The sequence below is a fragment of the Schistosoma haematobium genome, chromosome 3 (assembly GCF_000699445.3).
Source record: "Schistosoma haematobium chromosome 3, whole genome shotgun sequence".
NCBI lineage: Eukaryota > Metazoa > Platyhelminthes > Trematoda > Strigeidida > Schistosomatidae > Schistosoma > Schistosoma haematobium.
In genome coordinates, this window is record NC_067198.1 from 15,160,454 (window position 1) to 15,187,578 (window position 27,125).

General features: G+C 36.4%; 1 protein-coding gene across 1 annotated transcript in view; it reads left to right on the forward strand.

Annotated features, from left to right (window-relative positions):
* Positions 1–27,125, forward strand: part of BRPF1 (Bromodomain and PHD finger-containing protein 1) — a 34,273-nt gene that overhangs the window by 654 nt on the left and 6,494 nt on the right. Inside the window, exons 2-10 of the mRNA XM_051213100.1 lie at positions 1,856–2,687; positions 3,959–4,240; positions 7,269–7,504; positions 10,581–10,788; positions 16,567–16,728; positions 17,751–17,906; positions 19,678–19,902; positions 22,844–23,080; positions 24,568–25,109. Coding sequence (XP_051069044.1) covers positions 1,872–2,687; positions 3,959–4,240; positions 7,269–7,504; positions 10,581–10,788; positions 16,567–16,728; positions 17,751–17,906; positions 19,678–19,902; positions 22,844–23,080; positions 24,568–25,109 — 2,864 coding nt within the window. The 5' untranslated portion in view covers positions 1,856–1,871. The remainder of the gene's footprint in view (positions 1–1,855; positions 2,688–3,958; positions 4,241–7,268; positions 7,505–10,580; positions 10,789–16,566; positions 16,729–17,750; positions 17,907–19,677; positions 19,903–22,843; positions 23,081–24,567; positions 25,110–27,125) is intronic.

The following is a 27,125-nucleotide window of genomic DNA, read 5'->3' on the forward strand; positions in this document are numbered from 1 at the left end:
ATCCCCCAATTCACCTATACCAACACCTAGTTTAGTAATGTAAAGTTCATTATCCCATTGTAAAAACCATTTCACGAACTTTAAAACCTGGATAGATTCATTCAAATAATGATGGTCTATTTTTGGTGACCTCGAGGAGCGTTACTCACGATTGGCTGCTTTGACCAAATACATCCATTGTTTGTCTTCTGATGGGAACTTATACAAGGTCCTGGTTCTTGTAGTTGAAATTATTGAGTTTCTCCATATTTTCTACCTTATTCTCTATCTTCGCTGTTCAACTACTGTTAGCACTGTTATCTCCATTTCTTTACTTTCCCTCTTCGCTGTTTCCAAGTGCGGTATTACGAACCAATATACTTACCTACAAGATCTTACGATATTTATATTTAAATAGAGCAAGAACAAGGTCTGAAAACCTCATTGTTCTTTCTTTTTAAAGTCTATCAAGAAATCTTGGTGTATGAAACATGTATATTTGTTTGCCTAGGCTGTCACATCAACCCCGATCATCTTGTCACTGATGAAATCTCAGCATAGGTCTGAAAGCCTCGCATATACTGTGCACTTCGAGTTGCTGTTTTTCTTGGTTTTTCATACTGGTTGACGTATGACCGTATAAGATAAAAAGTAGAAGTAGGTTCAGCCAGTAACAACGTAGAACCTGGCACGTATGTACATCAGTTCAAGTAGCCATACATCATTAGCACAGATGAAAGTGTCACACCGAATCCCTGAATAGTAGAGGTAGTAACAGTATGAATGTTGATTGGAATGACTAGATATCAATGATACGATTCAAGAAATTATAAATCAGTGAGTTAAAAACACAAAAACAGTTATGAAGAATTCAAAATATTAGAATTTGGAGAAAGATAAAGAATGCATGCACCTGCGCCATTGCAAACGATTTTGAGTCATGTCATTCAAAGCCTCTGACTATTGGTAACGATAATCACGCGGACTCCAATCAGGTAATCTACAGTTATTAAAATGGCTAAGTCCAATTTCAGTAACTTCATGAAGATTTACATCCTCATTAATCGATTTGTCATCCTTACCTAGTACTCCATTTCTAACCCCAGACATTACTTACTCTGTGATCCCATAATACACAAGCGATTCTCCTAAGACACCTACAATTGAATACTAGTAACCTACAAATAGCATCCATCCTTAATGTGTCTGTTTCACACCCGTAAAATAGGATGGAGCAAACTGCTGCGCAGTAAAGTCTTTCTTTGGTTGTAAGACGGATATCTCACCTAGGTTACAAGTGACGCGAGTCGACGGAAGGCAGTCGACACTTCTGAATCTTTGCCGAGATTTCGTCAGATACCAGAGCATCAGGACCAATGAAACTCCCGAAATAGATGAGTTGACCGATGTATCCAACCACTTCACTCGTTATTTCAGGCGTTGACGCAAGTCAATAGATAGATTAATCAAAACGGTTCACCGAGGCACTGGTTGGGGATTTAAGTCTTGTAGTTATATAAGCATCGTGAATGTTCTGTTTTGTCTGAAATGTCAGTGGTTTTAGATCTCAATTGGTGTGGTATGTAATTGAACACATTTGTACAAATGCATGGACTGATAGTTATAACATCACTGTAAATCACTTTTGAAATCTTCGAACCCAGGGTTTGACGTCTTTGTAATTGCCAAAGAATACTTAGCTGTTCAACATTTTTTCAGTGTTTGCTTTTTTTGTCGACAAATTGCTATTATTCTTTTTGCATTTCCTTCATTTATGCACCCTTGTTTTTTCGTTTTAATTTCGTAAAGTAGCCTGTGCTTTCATAGAAATGTTAAGTGCCATGTTCCAATGGTTTGTTTTTGTTTCTTGAAACAGCTATTTTCCTTTCTAGATGGTTTACCATCCCGTTGACTTTGATATCGATGACTTCCTCTCAAGAATTCAGGGCAACAAACCCCCCTTTGTGTGCCCATCAGAAACATGCCAGAAAGTTTGCAGATCATACAGCTATATGCAAAAACATATGCTTCTCCACCGCCCTCCCGCTCCAATAGATATTCCTGGACCACTTGTAAATGGTGAAGTTTCTAGCAACTTTAAATGTGCGTCTGCTTTAGAGAATGGTTCTGATCAGATTGGAAAGGCGCCAGTTGTTTTTGGTCATCCAACCGAAAATTTATGTCGACAACAAAGCAAAACCCCTATGACTTTTACTGATGCGCATACTTCTGTGGTTTTTGAAGCTTCTCCAGCCACCAAAGGTCACACGTTTCGCTGTAACATATGCGTCCCTCTTACCATTTGCTTGCAAAATATGTCAAACAAGGTAGAAGACAAAGATTCCTGCACCTCAGCGCAAGTGTTATCTAAAACAGAAGGGGTTCCAATTAACAAAAAGCAACCATCTAGTAGAAGTAAAATGCTTCATCACAAAAACAAGGGTCGCATTAAGAATAACAAGAGTGGTTTGACTATAGGACAATTTTCAGATAAACAACAGTCTGATCTATGTGAGAAAGGCTCCCTCTATACAAATGGCATAGAAGTGAACAATGTTATTGAGGTACCAAAGGCGGTTTATTCAATTGATCCAGAATTTTCTATTCGAAAGTCAGTTCGTTTAAAAGAAGGTTCAAGTTATATTCGTTTTATTGAAAAGACATCAGATGAATTGGATGAAGTTGTTGAGTATGATTTAGATGAAGAGGTAAATATGATATTTGTAGATATATTTTGTGTTAATGGGAACGTTTAGTTTCATAAGCTAATTTACATATATTTTTCAACTACTTGATTCTCTTATTGATTAAGATCATGAACCGATTGATGTTAAACCACCGTTGGAAACCTGGAAGCACTGGACGGCCGTTTCGTCCTATTGTGGGACTCCTCAGCAGTGCGCATTCACGGTCCCGCTCTCGGGATTCGAACCCAGGGCCTTCGGTCTCGCGCGCGAACGCTTAACCTACTGGACCACTGAGCCGGCATCCACAAAAAAAACTTTCATGAAAAAATTTTATATCAGGATACAAATCATATCAACCACTTAATAAGAAGAGGGATCCTTTATGACTGTTGTTATTCGCAGTTGATTTTAATATCATAAAAGTCAACTGTATTATTTATCTGTCCTCTTAACGGACTAATATATGAACAAATACCAACCACCTTGTTATTTACTTGTGAATAAATATCAGAGATGATCATCGTTTTGTTTTATACCACAAGTTATTGATTTGTATGTTTAAGAAATCTCATGTTTATCTTGGTTATTGTTTTAGAAATTCTAATTCTCTTCAAATCTATTATAAGGTGTACAATTGCGGTCTTATAGTAAACTTGATCTGATCTCACATAGACCTAGTTTTACTAAAGTAAATATTTTTAGAATATTATCTTAATAAATTATTGAAGTTGCTGTATTGTTTACGTTAACCAGTGATGAGTACTATGCTAAGATAATTATTCCGAACAAAATGATATAGAGCGATTTTAATCACCCTACTTTCTAGCATAATTTAAATAACTGACGTAAGAAAGTTACGTAGTCTCTTCAACTATCAAATAGGTTTATTACCAAATAACTGTGTAAATGATATTTAAATTAAAAAGTGGGATCAACTTGTTCCCTAGGTAATTGAGTATAAGCCACACTCTAGGTGTAAAGGCTAGTGAAGCTATCGAAGTAGGTAAAGCAGGGCTCGAACCTAACTCTTAGTAGTTGAAAGTCGAATGACTTTATCACTATCGTACAGCTTCATGGTATAAGGTGGTATTACAAAACAGTGTTATTTTTGATACCGAAAAAAGCTACATTAAGCTGTAAAACGTTGTATGATTTTGCCGATATTTTACGGTAACCTAGTTACCATTTCTTTCGTAGGTCAAGACGACCTGTATCAATAAAATATCTGACTTTTAAAGCTTAATACTTTGATCTAGTCGTCACATATGGTATTAACTCTTTATTCTGTATAGGATCTTTTTTGGCTTAAAAGGATCAATGCTAAACGCAATAGTCTATCTTTACCACCTGTCTCTGAATCTACTCTGGAATGGATTATGGACAGGTTTGAAAAAAAGGCCAGATTCCGGTTGTTTACTTCAAATGGTTGTGAAACGACAGACGTTTTCCCTGATATTGGCGGCAACCATTCAGGTATCGATGAAGATGCTGTATGTGCTGTATGTCAGGATGGGACTTGCGAAAATACGAATGTTATATTATTTTGTGATGTTTGCAACTTAGCCGTACATCAGGTACGTTATAATCCTTTTCCATTTTAAATTTTTGTTTATTTCATCAGAACTGTGTCTACTTCATTGCATTATGATAAAGTCACTGCGTTTAATGCGATTAAACCCTTTTGTTTGTTGTTAACTCGCTAAAGTTTATATACTCTTCAAATTATCTAAGCATCCAATGATTTGGGGACATTTAGTTCAGTGAATAAGATTATACGCTCATATTTGATTGCTTCCTCATGAACGTGCATCAACCAGTTTATACTCAATGAGCTATGCGAAAAAAGAAATTACATGTACTCACATTATAGCAGTGGCACATATATGTTCTTTTGGGGGGGCAGTGATTTTCATGGTATAACGAACTCTTAATTTTGTCTCATGTTCATCTTCATCCAACTATTTGATTACAAGTTCCACCTTCACTTTTTTGACGGCTTCTTAGTTATCAACCTTGATTTTCTAGCCATATTTTACAAATATTTTTGATGTTTTTCGATGTTCGTTAGGACCTGTTTTTAGTGATTCTTTAATGGTGAGTAGGTAACTTTGTGCTACTGTTACTTTGATAACTTGCAGAACGCTTCAAATATGTGTTCTGGTAACTAGGTACGTAATTGTTTTTAAAAATTTCCTTTACCTTCATTAGGGAGCAGTACTTATTAGTTTTCTAACCTTATACCATCCTTAACTATTTGGAATGAAAGGCGTACCTCAGAAGTACATAAGCCTTGTGAAGACTCTTTACTCGACCACTACCATTCGAGTCAAAGCTTATGGCGAACTGTCATCCACTTTTGCAACCTCAAGTGGTGTCCGTCAAGGCTGTCCACTTTCTCCATTTTTGTTTAACTTCATCATAGACTTATTGATGGAAATAACATTCTCGTCTACTGAATTCTCGGGTACTGATCTCCTTCCAGGAGGTTCACTTATCGACTTAGAATACGCAGATGATATAGTCCTGTTTGGTGAAGACGCTGATAAAATGAAGAGTCTTCTGGTAGCACTAAGCAACAATGCCAGAATGTTTGGGACGCGATTCTCTCCCTCTAAATGCAAGTTGTTGCTTCAGGACTGGTCTGCGTCAACACCTGAACTAAGGATAGGGAGTGAAGTAGTCGACAACTTCACTTATCTTGGAAGTCTGATCAGCCCTAATGGGTTGGTGTCTGACGAAATCTCAGCACGGATTCGAAAAGCTCGCTTGGCCTTTGCCAACTTACGTCACCTATGGCGAAGGCGAGATATCCGTCTATCAATAAAAGGACGAGTATACTGCGCGGCAGTCCGTTCTGTTTTACTTTACGGCAGCGAAACATGGCCACTAAGAGTAGAAGATACTCGTAAGCTACTAGTATTTGAGCACAGATGCCTTAGAAATATTGCTGGCGTCTGCTGGGATCACCGGGTAAGTAATAGTGAGGTTAGACGCAGGGTATTAGGAAATGATGGTAAATCAGTTGATGAGGTTGTGAATCTTCATCGACTGAGATGGCTGGGCCACGTGTTACGTATACCTGAACACCGATTACCACGACGTGCAATGCTAACCGGTGTTGGAGATGATTGGAAGAAAGTTAGGGGCGGCCAAACCAAAACGTGGCATCAGTGCTTGAAGTCACTAACTTCTAGTCTGAGCCATGTTGGTAGATGCAGACTACTTGGTTGGGGTCCGCGCGCTTGTCGTAACCAATAGTTGGAGACTCTTGGTGACATGGCCCAGAATCGATCACAATGGCGTCGGTGTATACACTCTTTGTCTTCCCTTAAACTAAGAGGTTAAAATCACTTCATATCTTTCCTTCTACGAACTAATTCTTTCTTCCTGTACTATATCCTTATTGCAATCTTTCTTTTACATATTACCCCAACTGAATTAACTGCTTTTATGAATCCGGTGTTCATCTTGTTGTGTTAATGAGGTATGGCAACTTGGACCGATGCATATATTGTGCCTGGTCCCACGTTGTAGCTGACTGACTGACTAACTATTTGGAATGAAACGTATAAATATGCATAATAACATGTTAGTATGCCAATTACGTTTTATGATGTCATCAATCAGCTTTAAACCTATGTTCATTTGTTCCAGTTGCTACAACTCACAAGCAAAACGGTACAAAATTGTCAGAACGAATACCTAATTAGTAATATCAGTGATATTAAAAGAAAGGTTAGGTATAGAGAATATAATTCGAGAAGAAAGAATTAATTCGCAGAATCAAAGGTATAAAATAATTTGGAAACTCAATTTTTAAAAGCAAATAAAGAGAGGATATATTTGCACTACAGTGGCTGATTCTGAATCATGCCACTCGTCGTCTCCAACCATTTACCATGACAATCTCCTGGTTCTCAACCAGTTAGTGTGCACCCACTAGTATGGATCAAATTAGCAGTCAATAACTTTATGAACTGATGCCACCTTTTGGTTTGACCTCCCCTACCTTTTTTCCAACGTATTACTTGTGAACTAGACCTCTCGATCAAAGTTTCAGGGAATGGCCCACTAAGAAACCGCCTGCTTTGGTTTGGGCACCCAGACAGTATCTCAGTTCATACACAAAGTGAATGATGTTTACTTTATGTGGTGCACATATATCTTGGTGCCTCTTTGTACCAATGTTTGTGTTTATATAAATGAATGAATTGAAAGTATGTGACTGAGAGTAGGTTCATACTCTATTTTTCCCTCAGGTTCCTGGGGCTGTTGCTGGAAATATGTAACACATGTCCCAAACATCTTAGTACATTAAGATTGTAACATTAATGGAATAAATAAATACATATCTCATTAACCACTTACAGTTGTCAAATTGGCTCGTTACTAAATACTCATATAGCGGATAGTCACTAGGTTTATTATGACAAAATGACATCTCGTCCCCTGACTCCTTTAAATTAAGTATTGAAATATTTTAAAATATAGGGACAATATGCCACATCATAATACTATGTAATAGTGTTCAAGCATGCGAATTGTAATGCGTTTAGTTAAAAGTATGTTTACCACCAGTACTCGTTCCACTTTTATTTTTAGGAATGTTATGGAGTTCCTTATGTCCCTGAAGGTCCTTGGCTGTGTCGTAAATGCCTTCATTCACCAAGTGAACCAGTTTCATGTGTCCTTTGTCCGAATAGAGGCGGTGCCTTCAAAAAGACTACAGATGACCGATGGGCTCACGTCATATGTGGGTTATGGGTACCTGAAGTGATGTTTGCTAATCTGACATTCCTTGAACCTCTGGAAGGCATTGACAGAATTGCCACAGCCAGGTTGGTTTAGTATACAAGTTAACATGTTGATTTTTAGTCATAAGTGAACTTGTGGAAATGCATTATTTATTATTGTTGACTTGATTTTTATTATTATGGATACTTCTCTACCGATATTGTTACCTTGACATGTTGAGTGAGTTTTCACTTCTTATTTGAGCTACACTGCCAATATCTATATTCTCTTCGTACTTTATCATACAGTAAATGCCAGTTGAAAAGAATTGTCTTATCAAGGCTAATGTCGTAAGATGAATAATTAAATTGAATTAGGTATTTGTAACGGATATTCATCATAATGGATTATGGTGATAATATGATGATTTTTACAAGTAGTGAAGATTTTAAGTGATCTTGTCTTGTATTGACGATGAAGAATTAGGAAATATTAGCTTATAATATAGCACTCTTAGCTCTATTATTGGCATTAAAGTTCTCTAAGAAATACACAAGATTTGAAAAAGCCAGAACTTCTTGAAAGTTTATTTGTCACTCCTTTCACACAAATCTCTTTCGTTTCGTTCAATATATTAAGTTTAGCGGTATGGCCAGTGTTAAACCATAAATTGCCGTCACTCGTTACCGTTACACGTAAGTCCTTACTCTTAATTATCATTTAACTCTTCATCTCTTTATTTTGTGTTCTACTTTCACTTTTCAATCTTTCAATTTTCAGTTTCTCACTCTATAACCATGGTTTGCAATTTGTACCGGTTAATAAAGAATCTTAGTTTCACAAAGTTGCACTATTAATTTCAATTTAATACTTTGAACAACTTAACATTTTACAAATTATGCAGCAAATCTTGCTAGTCTATGCAATTGAAACTGTATTGTTTCACTGGATTGATTGTGTTTAGCTTACAATATGTGTTGTTGTTAGATAAAAGCTTATGATACTTTTCCCTTACTGTTATTTCAGTCTTTGGATTTCGTTAGTAGAGATTTGGCTTTTTGACAATAATATCAGATTTGTTACTTCCATTTCACGTAATCTTGATTTTAAATCGAACAATTTCTTGGCCGTAGTTTTCTTAAACATGGAAAATTATTTCATTATGTGTTAATAATCAACAGGCCGCGTTCTGTAAGGATCGTTCGTGCACAGACCAAATCGCAACACTACGTATTATCGTCGAACAATCATCTTCATGGAACTCGTCACTATACATCAACTTCCTTGATTATGAGGAAGCGTTTGGCGGTGTAGATAGGAGAACCTTGTGAAGCCTTTTTCGACACTATGGTGTACCTGAAATCGTCAAAATAATACGGAATTCATACTTCGGACTACACTGCAAAGTGGTGCATGGAGGACAGCTGATAGATGCATTCCAAATGAGGACCGAAGTCAGACAAGGCTGCTTACTCCCATACTTTCTATTTGTTCTGGTAGTTGACTGGATTATCAAGACCTCGACATATAAGGGGACGCACGGAATACAATTTTATTATTTATTCATTTTAACACATAGATATTGGTACAATGAGGCACCAAATACATATGCGCCACACAAATCTCATTTGATATGTGTGAGGGCTGTGATACTGCCCGGGTGCCCAAACCGAAGCAGGTGGTTTTCTTAGGGGGCCACACCCGGAGCCTTCGACCCAAAGGTCTGATCCACAAGGCAGTGAAGCATCGTGAGGAGATGTGGTCCCATGGTAGCCGGTGACCAACGATTGGTTTATACGCCATCTGTTCCTTCAGAATACTGAAGCCCACGTGCACCATTGATTTGGAATCAGGGTTTTCCAACTTCCCTAGATGGACTCTCCATGTCCACCAACCCGGTTAAAGAGCCGGACATTCGCTTTCCGTCCTCTCATTTTCGTAAACAACACCCCCGCCACGAGAAGGCAATGAGTAGGACTTCCCTGGCAGAGACTGTATACGCGTGGCCATATGAGAGTATTTCGAGAGGAAGAGCGGACTCTTACCACTCTCTGCCGTACCAAGGCATTTGGGGGCTAATACAATGAACAGGTTAGATGCAACTAAACGATTTGGACTTCACAGATGACCTGGCCCTTCTATCTAATACACAATAACAAATGTAGGCGAAGACTGCCAGTGTAGCAGCAGTCTCTGCATCAGTAGGCCTCAACATACACAAGGGGAAAAGCAAGATCCTGAAATACAACACGGAGAACACCGACACAGTCAAGCTTGATGAAGAAACTCTGGAAGATATGGAAACTCACGTACCTGGTAAACATCATTGATGAACAAGGATGATCTGAGGCAGATGTAAGGGCAAAGCAAGGGCCGGATTCCTATGACTGAAGAATGTTTAGAACTCAAAATAACTGTCAACCAACATCAATGTGAGAATTTTCAGTACGAACGTCAAGACAGTTCTACTATACGCGGCTGAAAAGAGGAGAACTACCACAAACATCATCAAAAGGGTACAGGCATTTATAAACGGTTGTTTACTTGTGATACTGGATGTCCGTTGACCGGATACCATCAGCAACAGCCTACTGTGGGTGAGAACAAACCACCTTCCAACTGAAGAGGAAATTAGGTAAAGACGTTGGAAGCGGATAGGACACACATTGAGGAAATCATCAGATTGTATCTCTAGGCAAGCGCTAACTTGGAATCCTGAAGGGAAATAGAAAAGAGGAAGGCCAAAAAATACACTTCGTCGGGAATTGGAAGCAGACATGAAAATGATGAAAAGCAACCGGAAAGGATTGCCCAGGACAGATTTGGATGAGGAATGCTGGTGGTTGGTCTATGCTCCTCCACAAGGGATAACAGGCGTAAGTAAGTATGTATTAGTATTGGTAAACTAGATATGCTGACTAAAGGTCTAGTTTAATGACCTACAGCTTCAATAAGGATTTTTTAAATAAATTTTTAGGAAGGAAGGTAGCATTGCTCAATAGGACTAACTGAATGTTCCTTCTGTAATATATTCAAATTTAGAAGTAGTTCCTAATTTGTCTACCTCGGAATTTTAGATGAAATAACAGATTTATTAACATAAGTGCGTTCAGTTGTATTTTTGTATTGGATTAAAGCTTTTAATTTGTTTACATCAATAATGATCTTCATTTTCTGTAGATGGCGTCTTCAGTGTTTCATTTGTAAACAACGCAATGTTGGTGCTTGTATACAGTGTCATAAATCTAGTTGTTATCGCGCATTTCATGTGACATGTGCACAACATGCTGGATTGTATATGAAAATCGAGCACACAGATGATCCTGGAGATCTAGGAATCCGAAAGAGTGCGTTTTGCGACCAACATTGTCCGCCGGATCACTTTTCTGTAAGTTCGCTCGCACTGTGTTTAAAAATATGTCTAGAATTAATATTGATTACCATTATAATGATGACCATAGTCACCAAACTTCTAGGTGATTCTTTTAGGAAAGAGTCATTTTATCTAGATTATTAAACAATTTCTAAATGATAGAATAACAATTACTTACACTGATTAACCTAAATGTAAGCTTGATACTGGTCAGTTGAATGAATAGTCAGTCAGTTGGTCAGTAACAACGTAGAACTTCGTACGTACGTACATCAGTTCGAGTTGCCATACCACATTAGCACAGAGATGCAGTTGTCCATTCAAATCCCGTAGTGGTAGATGTAGTAAGAGTATAAGCAGTAATCGGAAAGATTAGGGTTTGAAGATGTAATTCAAGGAGTATAATACAGTGAAATAAATTTGGGAAGAGGAAAAAAAGGGACATGAAGAATTCAGAAGATTAGAATTTGGGAGAACACAAAGAGTGTATTCACCTGCGCCATTGCAAACGATTTTGAGCCATGTCATTCAGGGTCTCTTACCATCGGTTCCTATAATCTCGCAGTCCCCAACCAGGTAGTCTACACCTACCAACATGGCTCAGTCCACTTGTCAGTGACTTCATGGACTTGTGCCATGTTTTGGTCTGGCTGCCCTTAGCTTTCTTCCAACCTACTCCTATACCATCGAACATCGCACGTCGGGGCGGTCGGTGGTTGGGTATATGTAACACGTGTCCCAGCCATCTCAATTAATGAAGTTTCACTACCTCATCAATCGATTTGCCATCCTTACGTAGTACCCGTTTCCTAACAACTGCGTTACTTACTCGATGGTCCCAGGATATACGAGCAATGTTTCGAAGACACCTATGATTGAATACTAGTAACCTACGAATATCCTATACTCTTACCGGCCATGTTTCACTGCCATAAAGTAGGACGGAACGAACGGCTGCACAGTAAACACGTCCTTTGGTTGATGGACGGATATCTCACCCATGCCATAAATGATGCAAGTTGGCAAAAGCTAGTCGAGCCTTCTGTATCCGTGCTGAGATTTCGTCACACACCAGACCACAAGGGCTGATGAGACTTCCAAGATAAGTGAAGCGGTCGACACGCTCAACTACTTCACTCCCTATCATTAGTTTGGGTGTCGATGCCACCCAATCCTGAAGCAACATTTTGCATTTCGAGGGAGGGAATCGCATCCCGAACATGCTTGCATTGTTGTTTAGGGTGGTCGGAAGACTCTTCATTTTGTCAGTGACTTCACCAAATAAAACTATGTCATCTGCATATTCTAGGTGAAAAGGTGGATCTCCCGGTAGAAGTTCAACTCCTGGAAATTTAGATGAGGAAAGTGTCATCTCTAAAAGTAAGTCAACGACAAAGTTAAACAAGAATGGAGAGAGTGGACAGCTCTGACGAACACCATTTTAGGTAATCAATTCTGATGACAGTTTGCCATAAGCTCTCACTCTACCAGTTGTGTTCGAGTAGAGAGCCTTTACGAGGTTAATGTACTTCTTTGGTACTCCTTTCAGTGACAAACACTGCCATAGAAGCTTACGATCAACGGAGTCGAACGCCGCATTAATGTCGAGAAATACTACGATTATGGGGCGTCTGAATGTGTGTCTATGTTCTGGGATTTGACATTGTGTGAATATGTGGTCTATACAACCACGTCCAGGTCGAAAACCAGCCTAGTTTTCTCTTGTCTGCTCTTGACGAGCTTTAGTTAGGCGTCGAAGTGTTATTGAAGCTAATAGTTTAGACACTATATTAGTCAAAATGATTCCTCTGTGATTGTCACAAGAGGACTTTTGTCCTTTCTTACAGACTGGCACAATCAATGATTGAGACCAGTCAGATGGGATTACGTCCAGTTCCCAAATTCTACCTAAGACCTCAGTTAATCTCACTGATAGTACTGGACCGTCATCCTTAAAAATCTCAGGAGTAAACCTGTCAGGGCCTGCTGCTCTCCCACGCTTCAGATTTCCTATAGGTTTTCCAACTTCGTAAAGAGTTGGCGGACTTAGATTAACTTGTCATTCAGGTTGACTGGAGATCGTGGGAAACCGAAGTGTGGCTGAAGGCCAGTTGAACTGATCCCTAAAGTGTTCTGCCCATCTATCCAATCTCCTGGATTGATAGTGTTAAGTCTTGTCGATTGGACGCTACATTCGTTCCTAAGCTATTGTGATAACCCGCACGCTAGAACTATACAGCGACCTGAACACCAGAAAGAAGACGCAAAGTATGAGAGAGACACTTAACTCCAAGGTTCGTTTTTGTACAGAAAACATGGGTATTTGTAGATGTTAATGTTTGTTAAATCAACATCATATTTCAGCCAATCCGTTAACGACATATGCTACTGACCAATAGTAGCACGCCACGTTGGAATTCCAGGGTGCTCCATCCTGCTCTGATTGGCTAGGACTTTTCGGCTCCTTTTGGGCCTCTGGAGGCTCCGTTGAAGTTCTCCGAAAGCCGATTCAACAGAATGAATAATATGTCCATTTTTCTCTGAGATTGTTTCGCTAACAGTTGGGTTCCTAATACTGATTTCCTTGACAAGTCTGAACAGTTGTCTGCTGTTACCTATTGCCGCTGCCTTTTCCATCTCTCTTGATTTCGCTACCCATCATTGTTCACGATCATTGCGTAGGCTTCTTGTCAACTTGCGCTTAAGCTGACTCCGCTCTTCGTTATGTTCAGAGCCAGATGGAATGAGTTTTCGAGCATCTATCAGTGCGGTAGATGCTGCTGATATCCAATGTTTCTTCCTAATCTTATGGTTTACCGTATTAGCAGATATTACTGCTGTTTCTACAGCTTTTCGGATGTCATTCCACGTTGCCTCGGGGTAGGCATCACATACATGGCTGCCCAACTGTTTTTCTAATTGTTCCTGAAATAGATTCTTAGCTTGACTATCATTAAGTAGGGTCCTAAGAGATTTCCTTGCAGCATCTTTCCTACGTCCAATAAGACGCAAGCAAATACGCGCCCACAATAGAGCATGATCTGAATCTAAGCATGTGCTTCAGAACGAGCGACAGTCTTCTATCGAGCCCGTCGATCGGTGACTGATAGCGGTGTGATCTGTTTGGGTCCAACGTTGGGACGAATGTTTTTCCTTATGCTTAAAGTTAGTGTTTGCGAGAAACAGGCGGTTATCTGAGCATAGTTGCAACAGACGGTCGCCATTATGTGTTCTTTGAGCCACAACACCATAAGATCCACCCAGGTGTCCTTCCCTTTCGCTTGATTTACCTACTTGAGCATTAAAGTCACCAGCCACTATTACTACATCAGAGCGCCTAGCTTATCGGAGAAGGTCGGAAAGCTTTGTGTAAAACTCATCTTTTACATTATTTGAGCTACAGTCAGTGGGAGAGTAGTCAGAGACGATGAAGAGGCAACGACGAATGTCCCTATCTTTTGGAGTTCTTTGTGTTCCGTTTAGTCGGACAGCGCACAAATGACTGTCTACTGGGATCCAGTCTAAGAGAGCTAGTTCTTCCCTAGGACTCAATGCTATACCTACGCCGGTGAGGCCACGGGGAGCAGCATCAGGGCTTCCAGATACACGAAGCGTGAATCGAGTCGGTTCGTTATTTTGACATGATGAGGTCAAATGAATGTGTTGTGACGGGTTGACTGCTGATTATGGAGCAGCGTATTTATCGATCGATTACAGTGAAACGGAAAAACACGTAAGGACGGTCTAGGGTTCTGATTGGTCCCGCTCCCCTGTCTAGTCCAGCCAGTTGAGTCCAGAACGCAAGTCTTAGCCTCTGCGATATGAATCGCTATATTTCAGACATACTCTGTTTATATACCAAACAAACAAACCACATCGTACCATAAAATAGAAAACAATATTTGTACAATAAATATCGACCAATAGGGAATGTCCATTTAACGTCCAAGGACACCATTAGACTTAACCCGATAATTATTGGTATATTTTTCCGAACATCCTAACAGAATGACGCTACTTGGATCCTGTATGCGCGTTTCGGAGACGCAGCACGCATCGATGGCTTGAGATTCTAAAGTCCTAGCTAAGGAAGCATGTTGTCCTATTTGGCACAGTGTTCGAACGTTAAAAGCTCCTACATGCAGTTTAGAGCGTGGTTTCAGTAGACCAGGAATAACATTCCGCGTACTCGGATCGTTTGCACTAGCGGTGCGAGGTGATAAATGGACGTGAGGAGGGTTAGTCGTGGAGATAAGAGAGTTATTAGGAGGTGTAGGAAGGATTTGAATGTGACCAACTTGGTCTTATGTGCTGTTACGGGTTTGAGGGCTGATATCACTTCCCGGAAGGGTATTTTTTAAGGAACCTGAAAAAGAAATTGGATTAATGTTGGTCTTAGCGACCTGGAGCTTAACCGCAGAGCCCAAGGAACAACTGCTTGAGGCTTAAACGTGTTAGCTCCGTTCTTCAAATGGCCTTATCGCCGGGGACGGAAATCCGTGAGGTAATGTGAGGCGTGACATTTCTAGGGTCGACATTTTCTGACCCCTTCCTTCCTTGTTAGAGGGTAGCATCACTGCAGATGCTGGTTGTCGGAGGGAAAACACCTTACTGCTGTCACACTTCTCTACAGTCAGCAGTACGACTTTGCCCTCAGACCTTGAGTTACAGCTTTTAGTCTTACCGTTCTTCAATCAATCTGCCTGGTATGGTAGAACCTACAAGAACATATATTCCAGCCCATATAGCTCGGTTGGGTCAACACGATAGGCAAGCCCGACTACCACGTCAAGGTAGCAGCTACGGTCGGTAGAATGAATAACTATTAAATGAATAGTCTTGTGGTGAATTTTGGTAATGATTATTGATGTGTTAACCTTTCTTATAAGTCTCATCATATTGCATAATTATCTTTAGTAAATTAAACATTCCCTTTACTGAGATCACTAGCGTTTTACGGTTTTTATTTATTTTTACGAGTATTAGGTAAGTAAGTCTGAACATGTCTAAATAATAATGGTGATAATATATTTACTTCAATGGTATAGTAATTATGGTAGTGGCATAGCATTTCACCTCTAACGTGTCTTATAGATGATTTATATACTAACTGGAACACTTGAAGTGATCAATAATTTCGGATTTTGCTTGATCACGAAATTCCTGTAAACAGTTTTACATGGTGTAAATAGAAGACTGTGATGTCGGTGTTTTTTAGATTTTTAGTATTTATTTTATGTTCGAATAAGTTAGTAGAAACTAACATACAAATACACTAACAGAATAGGACCTAAAAAATTTCATCTCGTCCCCAAGGGAAAGACTTGATCAACTTTCTACACGATGCAGCGAAATAGAGAACAAATGTGTTCGGTGAGTGGTGGTTCATTAAAACTCCCAATATAGGGTATTAGAGTTAGTAAGATTCTGATGTGGGACATTATCAGATATTATTCAAGGTAAAAGTGAATGAGGATCTTGTTGCAGTCTGGTACTGGGTTATTTTATGGATAAAAAACCTTTTTAATTATGTTCTCACTAGAACCATTTCTTTCATTAGCTGTTAGTCATTTTTTTGTCATTTATTTCTCGATTCCCTACTATCCTGTTTCGTAAATTAATGAACAAAAGCAAATGCGTTAATTGACCAATTAAATTGTTACTACCAAAAATAAGCTATCTAGCTATTGACTTTTATCTCACCATTCGTATTTGTTTTCAGATTTCCAACTCTATTAACTGTAGTAAATTTTTATTATTATTCCAACTTTTGTTTTGGTTAATCATATTTAGAGTTCAAATAAAGGAATGTACGCCCATTCTGATTCGGATGGTCCTCAGTCTCCTGAGCGAGCAGCTCGAATTCATCTCAGAAAAGCTCGTAAAATTTTAGCTGAACGTAGAAATTCTAAACCATCTGTTTGTGTTCCCATTGTATCTAAAGCAAAACTAGATGTGAGTTGTTGGTCAAAGTATTTTTCAAAAAAATTGTGTTTTAATGATAATAATAAATTGATGTCAATCAGCAATAACGTATAGGTTTGTTTATTGTGTTAGGAGCTAAGCCTGTCGTATGAAGATTTATTATACTACTCCTACTTCACTTCGATGAATGAAATAGAATCAGACTGTAACCAGCTTACATAAATAAAAAACATGTAAGGGCTATTGTGAATATATATAATAACATATATCTTTCTTATCGTATCAGTATTTATATTGAATTATCTCTCTAACTTAAGTATTAGTTGGGAACTATTTCAGTGTCATTGTAAACGTAATGAGTACAGTTTAACAGAGCTGCGATTTTATGTTGAATCAAGTGTTCCTATTGTTCCAGAGTCTTGAAGGGAGAACAGTCAGACTTAAAGCACCGTTAGATTTGATCATCTATTTAATACTATTTTAACGTGAAAGATGGTGTTTATTAAATATGCACATATTTCTACGTTTATTAAGTGCCACAATTAATAAAAGCATTCACGAATATTGCTCTAAACTGACCAGAGTTATCTTCTAACGCTTAATTGAATACGTTTATCAACTTTTCACTTGCATATTTAGCTATTCCATCTGATGTATTACAATATGGTCCAATAACATGAATGTGTACACTTTTATATTAGATTTATAGTCGACTGAAACGACTTCACAGTTAATGATATCATGCAGCAAGATACTGTTATTATTTCCTGACTTCCTCTATAGTTCTGATTCATTGCACAGCATGTTATTACTAAGTGATGGTGATTATTCGTTGACTTTGTAGATAGAAACTAGGTTTTAATGTTTGGAAGTTTACGAACTGTCATTTGAATACAAATTGTGAACAGAACAACACCCAACTTTCCGATTTCATCAGTTTCCACAACCAATGAAAATTATCTGGCTTAGTTATTTGCATATATGTTATATTTCTAGAATACCTTAGCCTTTTTACAGGTATTTTCTAAATTTCTGTTGGCTCCTGTTTTCAGCTTATTCTATCCAAGTTATCTGGTGTATCAGGGGATAAAATGGAGTTTTTAAAGCAAACTTATGCATTTTGGAAGCTCAAAAGAGAGTTTAGACGTGGTGTTCCATTACTTAAACGACTTCAGGCATGTTCTTTGCACAGAAGTGCTGCTAATTTTGTAAGTTGTGATTATAATACTACTGTTCATCAATTTCTGTCTGGTGTTATCTCATAATCATTAATTATTGAATATACTTCAAATGTAATCCAAAAGACATTTGTACTGGATATATATTCACTAAGAATCATGAAACTTATTAACAATTTCTAATGATTGTTTCACACTCTACCATAGATAAAACATTCTACTTTTGTGATAATGTCACTGGCTATAAAAACTAACCATAATTCGAAATTTTGGAGGAAGAAACTTTCATATGATTGTTTTGAAGCTTATATTATGAGTTACACTTATTAGGTAAAAACATGTATCCGAATGATAATCAGTGACTGTACTCACACTTATAATGTCAGCCTTTTACATCACCATATGTTTATTATAAAATACAACTCAACTATCTATTATTGGTTTGTTTAATATACCTTAGGTTAGATTTCTTGTATAATATTGTCTGATAACTAAAATAATTAAAGTGAAGAAGAACCAAACCTTATATCTAATGCTTGAAAGTTAAATACACGTGGATCGCTGAGCTACAGATTCGCAAATTAATAGGATAATATCATAAACATTAAAAATAAGAAAGAAAAACTGTGTAACTGATAGGGGTAGATTTTTAGAAATGGAGAACAACATCTTGAACTAAATGAATGCCAGAAAATAGGAAGAGGAGTATACTATCTTGGGAAATAATATTATAAGTTGAAAGGGGGATTATAAAATAATTCTAAATTATCAGATAGATACATTTCATATAGATCCAGATAGTTCGTAATCTGGGATTAGGAATCGTGTTTCTGAAGATATGTTTATGATTCTTGATTGCATTTTTTCCCTAAATGTGCTAAGAGCTTAAATTAAAATTATTTGTCTGTTAATTACTATTAGGGTAAGTGTGATATAACCAATACAGTTGAACATAAGCAGTTAGCGACTAGCTCCTCTCAGTGAATTACTAAGTTTGTGTTTGATTCTGTCGGAAATTTCCTCATCCTTAAGATTAATTTTAAAAATGATATTGTTTTTACTCAAGTATACTTCGTTTCATTATTTCGGTCATTTATTTATTTGCTTGACCAACTGTTGGTACACAGATGTTTCTGGAAAGTAAACATTTTGACATAGGTTTCTCTACTTGGTCTCCGTAGAGTTTTGATTAGGCTTTTTTGTGACTTCATGTACAGAGCTGCTAAAGTGTAGATAATGGTCTTTTATTGTATATTTCTGATATATTCCTAATATCTTTCTACAAAGATAACCCTTCAATATGCTTGGATCCCACTATAAACCTTGTCTTAATGATCATTTTATTGTAAAGTGTCAACACAAAAGATGTGTTAAAGATTACTGCTAGTGACAAATTGGTCACTACTCAGTAACCAGTCGATTGTAAATACATCTGTCGTACCACAGGTCAGTTAGTGCCCGAATATCTTAATGATAACGCCCCTGACTGTGAAGCTGGGTGACAAGGCATCCAATTCTCCAGGGTACATCAGTTCCCTAAAGATTACATGCCCACCTTGCTGACAAGTGCTAAGCAGCACAAAACCTATGGTCTAGGGTTTCTTGTCGATTACCCCCAACCACCAACTGATCGTTACAATAAAATACAATAGTTAGTTTTACACTTTTCCATAATTTATCATTTGAAAATCTTATACCATTTAATTTGATCTAGATTTGGTAGCTTCTCATGAAAAAATATCCTTATGTGTTCAAATAAATAAATCCTTATGTTTTACGTTATTCTTTTTTTCATTTATAGGCTGTGGCGGCTACAACTGGAGATACAGAATCGCATCGAATGAGAGCTCATTTGAAATTTTGGCAACAACTACGTCAAGATCTTGAAAGAGGACGATTATTATCTGAACTTATACGTAAACGTGAACGTATTAAACGTGATATATTTCGTCTATTTGTGACTGAAATTGAGTTTAAAATCAAACCACTTGTTGTATTTCAGTTACGATTTATAGATCAACTTCAAGTAAGGATGTTGTATGTATATGTTTTAGGTGTTTGAATTCATTTCGCCTTTTTTATTGTTAGCTGCTAATCTGAATTAATTTTTTTTCAATATATTTTAAATTAGTTGTTATGGTCATTGTCTGTTGTTGGTTAAGTAGTAGCTTGTTTTTATTCTTTAGATGCTTTCATTTGAAATATAGAGGATAGACTTCTTCTGTAGAGAGGAGGTATTTAGAACAAAACTGCATCCAGTTGACCATTTCGTAAAATTACCTTTTGGAGCATAGGATTCCATTTTTTATGTAGAAAGGAGTTAGACATGATACAGTCATATGAAATTGTTATTTCCTATTGCGCAATCGGTGGATATATCATTTATATGTACTACAGAATTACATTATCTTTTTATGAATGGTAAACCACGTATGCATACCTTTTGTTCATCTATTTTCTACAAATTCGTGATAATATTTTATACAGTTATGTTATTCTTACCATTCAATATATTACAAACAAGACTTGGACGTATAATTTATTCAAAACTTTTGAGTTTGCGAATCTTGTTTCAAAAATGTTTTGTTAAGTTTGCATTTATTCAGTTGTAATTTTACATTACTATTCACTTCAAAACGATGAAAGATAGGAAGACATCATTTTTTTCACTTTCTCAATAAATATAATTCACTTTTATTACATTGGTTGGTCATTAAATAATAAACTATGTAATTCTTGTCTAGTCTTTAATCATGATAAAATTTTGTTGATCACGTTACAATATGATCACTTGCATCAGCTGTCTCAAGTCTGCCAATGCATATTATCTAAGAATGCTAATTAGCACAAAGAATATGTTTAGGGTTTCCCATCAATTGCCTCCATTTACCTAACGGTAAATCACTTCATTCACCTGTACTAACATCACTGTTTATAGGAGTCTTTTGGTTTGAATTGGTAATTCAATTAATTTTATCGCAGTTACTTTTGCCAACTCATTTGTATCCTAGTGTTATTTTGTTACATATGCATTTACACAGAAAGTAGATGTAATTTACAGCCCAATATATCGAATTTATGCAGAATATTTGCATTTTTTTTACTTAGTGATTTAGGTATTAAGTTATTTACTTTTTAATCAAGACAATAAATTTACTCTAAATAATTCGATTACAGCCCATAGATAATAAGTACTATTATTAACCGACTGGTAATCTATACGTTAATAAATCACAAAAATATCTGTAATGTAGAAATCCTCATAAAAATAAAATAACTTGCTTAAAAAGTCCACTTCTTAGTTATATTATTTTGTATTTGTAATTAAAATTACATATGACCAAATAACATTGATTAATGCACATAGATTATTATTTAGTTAATCATAAATAAATTAAATTCTGGAACCATTGTGATTCTCTCCAAATTTACTACTTTTGTCACAAATCATACTTGTTTTATAAAATTTTTTATCATATTTTATATGCTTTGTCTTTAAATTTTCACCAAGTCCTATAGTTTTTATTCATTTTAAGAACATACTTTTCCGTTCTTATAATTTTATTATTATTATTATCTATAACCAGATTCAAATAATCACTACACCATTTATAAATGCTTATAAACTTATTATGCTAACAATCTCAAATCCATATATTATATATATATATATTCACTTCATATTCGGCATACATTTTTAAGGTCATCAATTCGAACTTTTAAGAAAAAATTAATGGGAATTTATTCAGAAGTTAATCTTCTTCTGTTTATATAAATGTGTGTTTTAAGTTTTTCAAGTTGTAAATTTTCTTTTTTTTTTGTTTGTTTGTTTGTAGAATTGTATACTAATTTGTATATTCATCGATTTATAAATAATTGACTTTACATTATTCCATTTTAATGTACTGGCCAAGTTCTATCAATCGTGATGATATATTTTTGAACACAACAAAATATATTCATCTATATAATTATTAAAATGAAAATCTTTGGATAATTGAAAATTTTCAATCATTTAGTAATATATCTATCCCCCTTTAATAAATTTTAGAATTCCATAGTTTCTAGGGGAAAAATTGTTACTGATGAATATGTTCTACGTATTTAGTTATAAATACAACAATTTTGTATGAATTGTTTGAATGAAAATTTTGATTTTTGTTAAAGTTTAAATAACTTCTATTGACTCATCACTGTATGTTTTTAATTGATCTGAACATAGGTATTTTAAATCAAAATTTCTTGAAATATATATTGAATTGTCTTAGCAATAATCATAATCTCATATATGTGGAAGAATGTATTTGTAAAATCTTAGCGAAAGAATTGAAGCAAATCCAACGTTTCATCTGGCAATCTGGTCTAAGCTTTTCCAAGGAAAATCATCTCATATATGTTTAAGTATAGGGGTTCTCATGGAAGTCTAGGATATTCATATCATTCTGTCTAGGAGCTGTCGACTAAATAAACCTGGATTTCAGTGTTTTAATGCTTATTTGTTCATTACTTATCAATTCTAAATCAACAGCACGTTATTCAGTTAACGGCGAGATTATAATTTATGGACGAATCAATCCTATTTACGATAACAGGTCTTGAATTTTGGCGCAAAATTCATTCATCCATTTGGTTAAATAGAGTTTTGGCATTATGGCTGTTATCAGTTCTTGATGAAAACTCTATATCTTATTCCTAACCCTAACCATCAATTGTAAATATTAATCCTAATTCCTAACGCTGGTTTATAACCCTCATTTAGCCGTAGTATGTAGGTTGACATTCTCAAAGGTCGTCCATAAATTATAGTCTCACCCAGTTAACTACTGAATTACCGATATCATCCACTCCTAAGTATTATCAGTTCAATCACCTAACCTTACCAAAAATGATTCGTTTTTATCATTATAGTCAATTTGATTGAGAGTAATAATTCCCCATTATTATTATTATTCATCTATTTAAAATAGGCTTTAGATACAAATCAGTTTTTCGCTGAACCTGTTGAACCAAGTCTAGCACCAGATTATTCATTAATTATTAAAAAACCAATGGATTTTTCTACAATGCGTAAAAAAATTGAAAATTTCGAATATTGCACTATAAATGAATTATTATCAGATTTTAATTTAATGTTAGAAAATTGTTTTGAATATAATCGTGAAACAAGTGTCTATTATACTGCCGCTGTGAAACTACGTGAACGAGTAAGTTTAACATCTATAAAATTATTATTTATTTATTTAAACACATGGACATAGGTACAAGACGGTAAGAAACAGATATGCACCACATAAATCATTCACTTTGTATGAGGACGGGGATACTGTCTGGGTACCCAAATCGAAACAGGTGGTTTTCTTTGGGGGTCACACCCGGAGCCTTTGACCTGAAGGTATAATCCACAAGGCAGTGGAGCAACGTCAGAAGATGCAGTCCCATGGTAGCCGGTGACCAACGGTTGGTTCATACGTCATTTGTTCCTTCAGGATACTAGAGCCCATATATACCATTTGGTTTGAAATCAAGTTTTTCTAACCCCCCTATGTGGATCCTCCATATCCACCAACCCGGCTAAAGCACTAGACATTCGCTTTTCGTCCTCTCAATTTCGTAAACAACACCCCCGCCGCGAGAATGTAGTGAGTAGGACTTCCCTGGCAGTGGCTATATACGCGTGGCCATGTGAGAGCATTTTGAGAGGAAGAGCGGACTCTCCCCACTCTCTGCCGTACCAAGGCATTTGGGGGCAAAAAGTAATTTATGCGTTAATTAATTAAATTCCTATTTTTAAAAAACTGACCTATCAATATGTAGAAAAGCTGAAAGCTGTGAATTTTCTTTGATTTTCACGTTGGTATTCATTTGACAAATTCTTTTGGTTCAGTATTTAATTCGAGCATAAATTAATTACAAATTAATATTATTACAAAAAAAGTTAGAGAAGTAAATTTATGTTCCGTTATATTGTAGCATTTCTTAGTATTTTGCGGTTACAATCATGTTGCAGTGTGTATATGTATACCAACCTCCTGTTCTACTTCTATATCTAGCCTTGTTACTGTTTCAAGTGTTTTTTCAAAACCGAAGAGATAATCTGTTTTTTTCCAAAGTTTTTTGTATTCCTCTTATCCCTTCGGAGTATTGGTCTTGAACATTGCGACCACTAAATGAACGCTAGTGGTGTTAAACACAGGGTACCAGGTAAAGTTAGACAATCGATTGATGAGGTGTTGAATCTTCATCTACTGAGGTTGCCAGGACATGTATTACTTATGCCCAACCACTGCCTACACCGATAGGTGATGATAGTTTAGTAATAAGCTAGAAGAACGCTAGGAACGGCCAAGACAAAACATGGTATTAGTCCATGAAGTCATTGACTGTTAAACTGAACCACGGTAGGTAGGTACAGACTATCTGGTTGGGATCCCTGTGATTGTCGTAACCAATGGTCAAAGACGTTGAGTAACTGATCTTCAATCACTAGACCGGATGTTCGAGTCTTTCTACATCTGCTTTAGCTTAGGCACCTGAACAGTATCACTATACTTCACACAGTGTGTGACTTAAAGCTCCAGGTACACGGATCTGTACTTGGTAAGTAAATGAAACTAAACTCTCATGTTTCCTAAAAAGCAAAACAGTAAATTACATTACAAATGTATACTGTTCTGTATTTGTTTTTCTAAAGAGTAAACCTATCATATCTGAAGCCTTAACAATAGCAAAACAAATCAATTTCTGCCCTAAAACTGGACTCCTTCTAGAAAATGTACAAATTAAGACGGAAACTAATGAACAATCATCTCATCAGGATAATATTGAAAATTCATCTAAAACGAATGAAAATTGTATACAATCAGTGAATTCATTAAATACAAATTATAATTATAGAGAAAATCCAACAAATTCTCCAGTATTACACCATTTATCCACCACACGAAAACCTTCTAAATGTTCATTAACAACGAATGAACAACGAGTTCATAGTCCTTTAAAAGAATTGATTAATTGTGATCGAAATTCATCAGTTCCTAGTAGTATACGAAGTCGACTAAGAAGTTTTCATTCACCAACAAAATCAAATCAATCACCTATTTCTTTCACTACAAATGGAAATTTTGAAGTCATTTCACCAATTAATGCTACTACTTCTACTACTACTACTACTATTAATGGTACTACTACTACTAATTCAATAGTGGACTCATCTGTTTTACCTAGAAAACGCCGGTATGTTGAATCTAGTTGTGTTTTTTTTGTTGCTTACTTCACTTATTGTATATACAACTAATTACAGTAGTCAAGTATTTAATCTTTGATTTTTTTCAACGTAACGGTTAAATTGACTCTTTTAAAACAAATATATATCATAGTTTTGTCATTTGATCGGCAAAAAAGAGAGATGTGGTTGAAGTTGACTGTCACCTTTTCAATGTTCAAGTGGCATGTTATTTCCAGCACCTTCGGCGATGTGACCAAAATTACTTCATACCTTTCTTTCTACGAATTAATTCTTTCTCCCTGTATCATATCCTTATATGCAATCTTTTACATATTACTACCATTGAATTAGCTGCTTCTATGGATTTGGTATTCATCTTGTGCTAATTAGGTATGGCAACTTGGACCGATGCATACATGATCCTGGTCCTACGCTGTAGATAGATGCCTGACTGACCTTCGGCTATATTCCCATTCATAAAGTCGTTGAATGGTATATATTATAGAATAATTCTCATCAGAGGTTGCATCTCAAGCTCTAATTTTTATTATATTTATGTTTTCATCTTGCATGTCGTGCCACGCTATCCTGACATGCTCATAACAGACAGCTGTGTCTTCCTCCAGGCACTTGAAATGAAATCTTTAGTGAGAATTACACTCCAGTATACAGCACTCACCCATAAAACAATAAAATTGGTCGGAAGTGGTTTACCACTTGAACATTAGAAACGTGATTGCTAACCTCAGCTGGGAAATACGTTAATTTTTCGGATGGCACAGAACTTCATTAATGTTATTATGAATTACGTAATTTTTTTTTGTTCAAAAGTCAAATTGTCATTTATTGGTGGGTTGCCCATTTTTTACATATTCTTCTCATTAAGTATCGCATAACAAATGTTGCATATAGCTTATACATAAATCTGTACAGAATGCCTTTATACTTCTGTTGATGGATTACGCTAGTTGTCGACTATTCTTACAAAATATATTGGAATCTACATTAGTGAACTATAATTAATAGAACAGAAATATTGAACATATTTTTCTCAGATATTATTGAAATTTATTTATTTATTTGAACACGTAAACATTGGTACAAGAGGGCACCATATATATATGCGCCACACAAAATGAGAATTCGAAGAGAAAAAAAGAACAATAACGAACAGATTAATGTAAGGTAGTGTAACAATAATAATATTAGTAATAATGGGGGAAACGGAAAGGTACAATCAGAAAAAATCTTTCAGTTAAGGAAGAAACAACCATTTTTTATGAAGAAAGTAAAAAAAGGTTTTAGCAGGATCGCCACTGGCTTCTATTCTGAGCCATATCTGATAACGTCTCTAGCCACTGTGTTGCACCCTCACTAGGACCCCAGCCAGGGAGTCGTGAAGGACCAACAGAAGCCAGGCCTTTGCAGCTTTCTTTCATACCACGACACCATGTCATATACTGACCACCTCTCCGCTTTTTCCAACTAGTCCCAGAGTCGGCAAATAATGCACGACGTGGGATTCTTCGTAGAACATGTCCAAGCTACCAAAGTCGATATCTCAAGGTGGTGACACCAATTGAATTATCGTCTCTGTGCGCGAACACACGATGCCGAACCTCTGCATTACTAACATGGTGTTGCCACTGGATGTCAACAACCCTTCGTAGACAACGATGATCAAACACAGAGTCGTCTAACATTGAAATTATCAGTGCGTGATCGAAGAGTTTTTATTGTTCACAAGAAACTGTATTTGTTGGTCCAGAATTTACTTCTCCTTATTTTTGTCAAATACCAAAATTTGTGCTAATATAGATATTTGTCTTCACTCTATCAACAAGTCAATTTCTGGATACAATTCGAAAACAACTGAACTGTTTTTCTGTATGCACTAATGTGGAATCTTTTCTTAAGTGAAAACAGTTGCTAAAGTCTGGTTAGCACGATTTTTAACCCAGGTAGTTAGATACAAATCATCATTAAAGCCAATTTACAACTTGTATGGCAACTAGATTTGAATG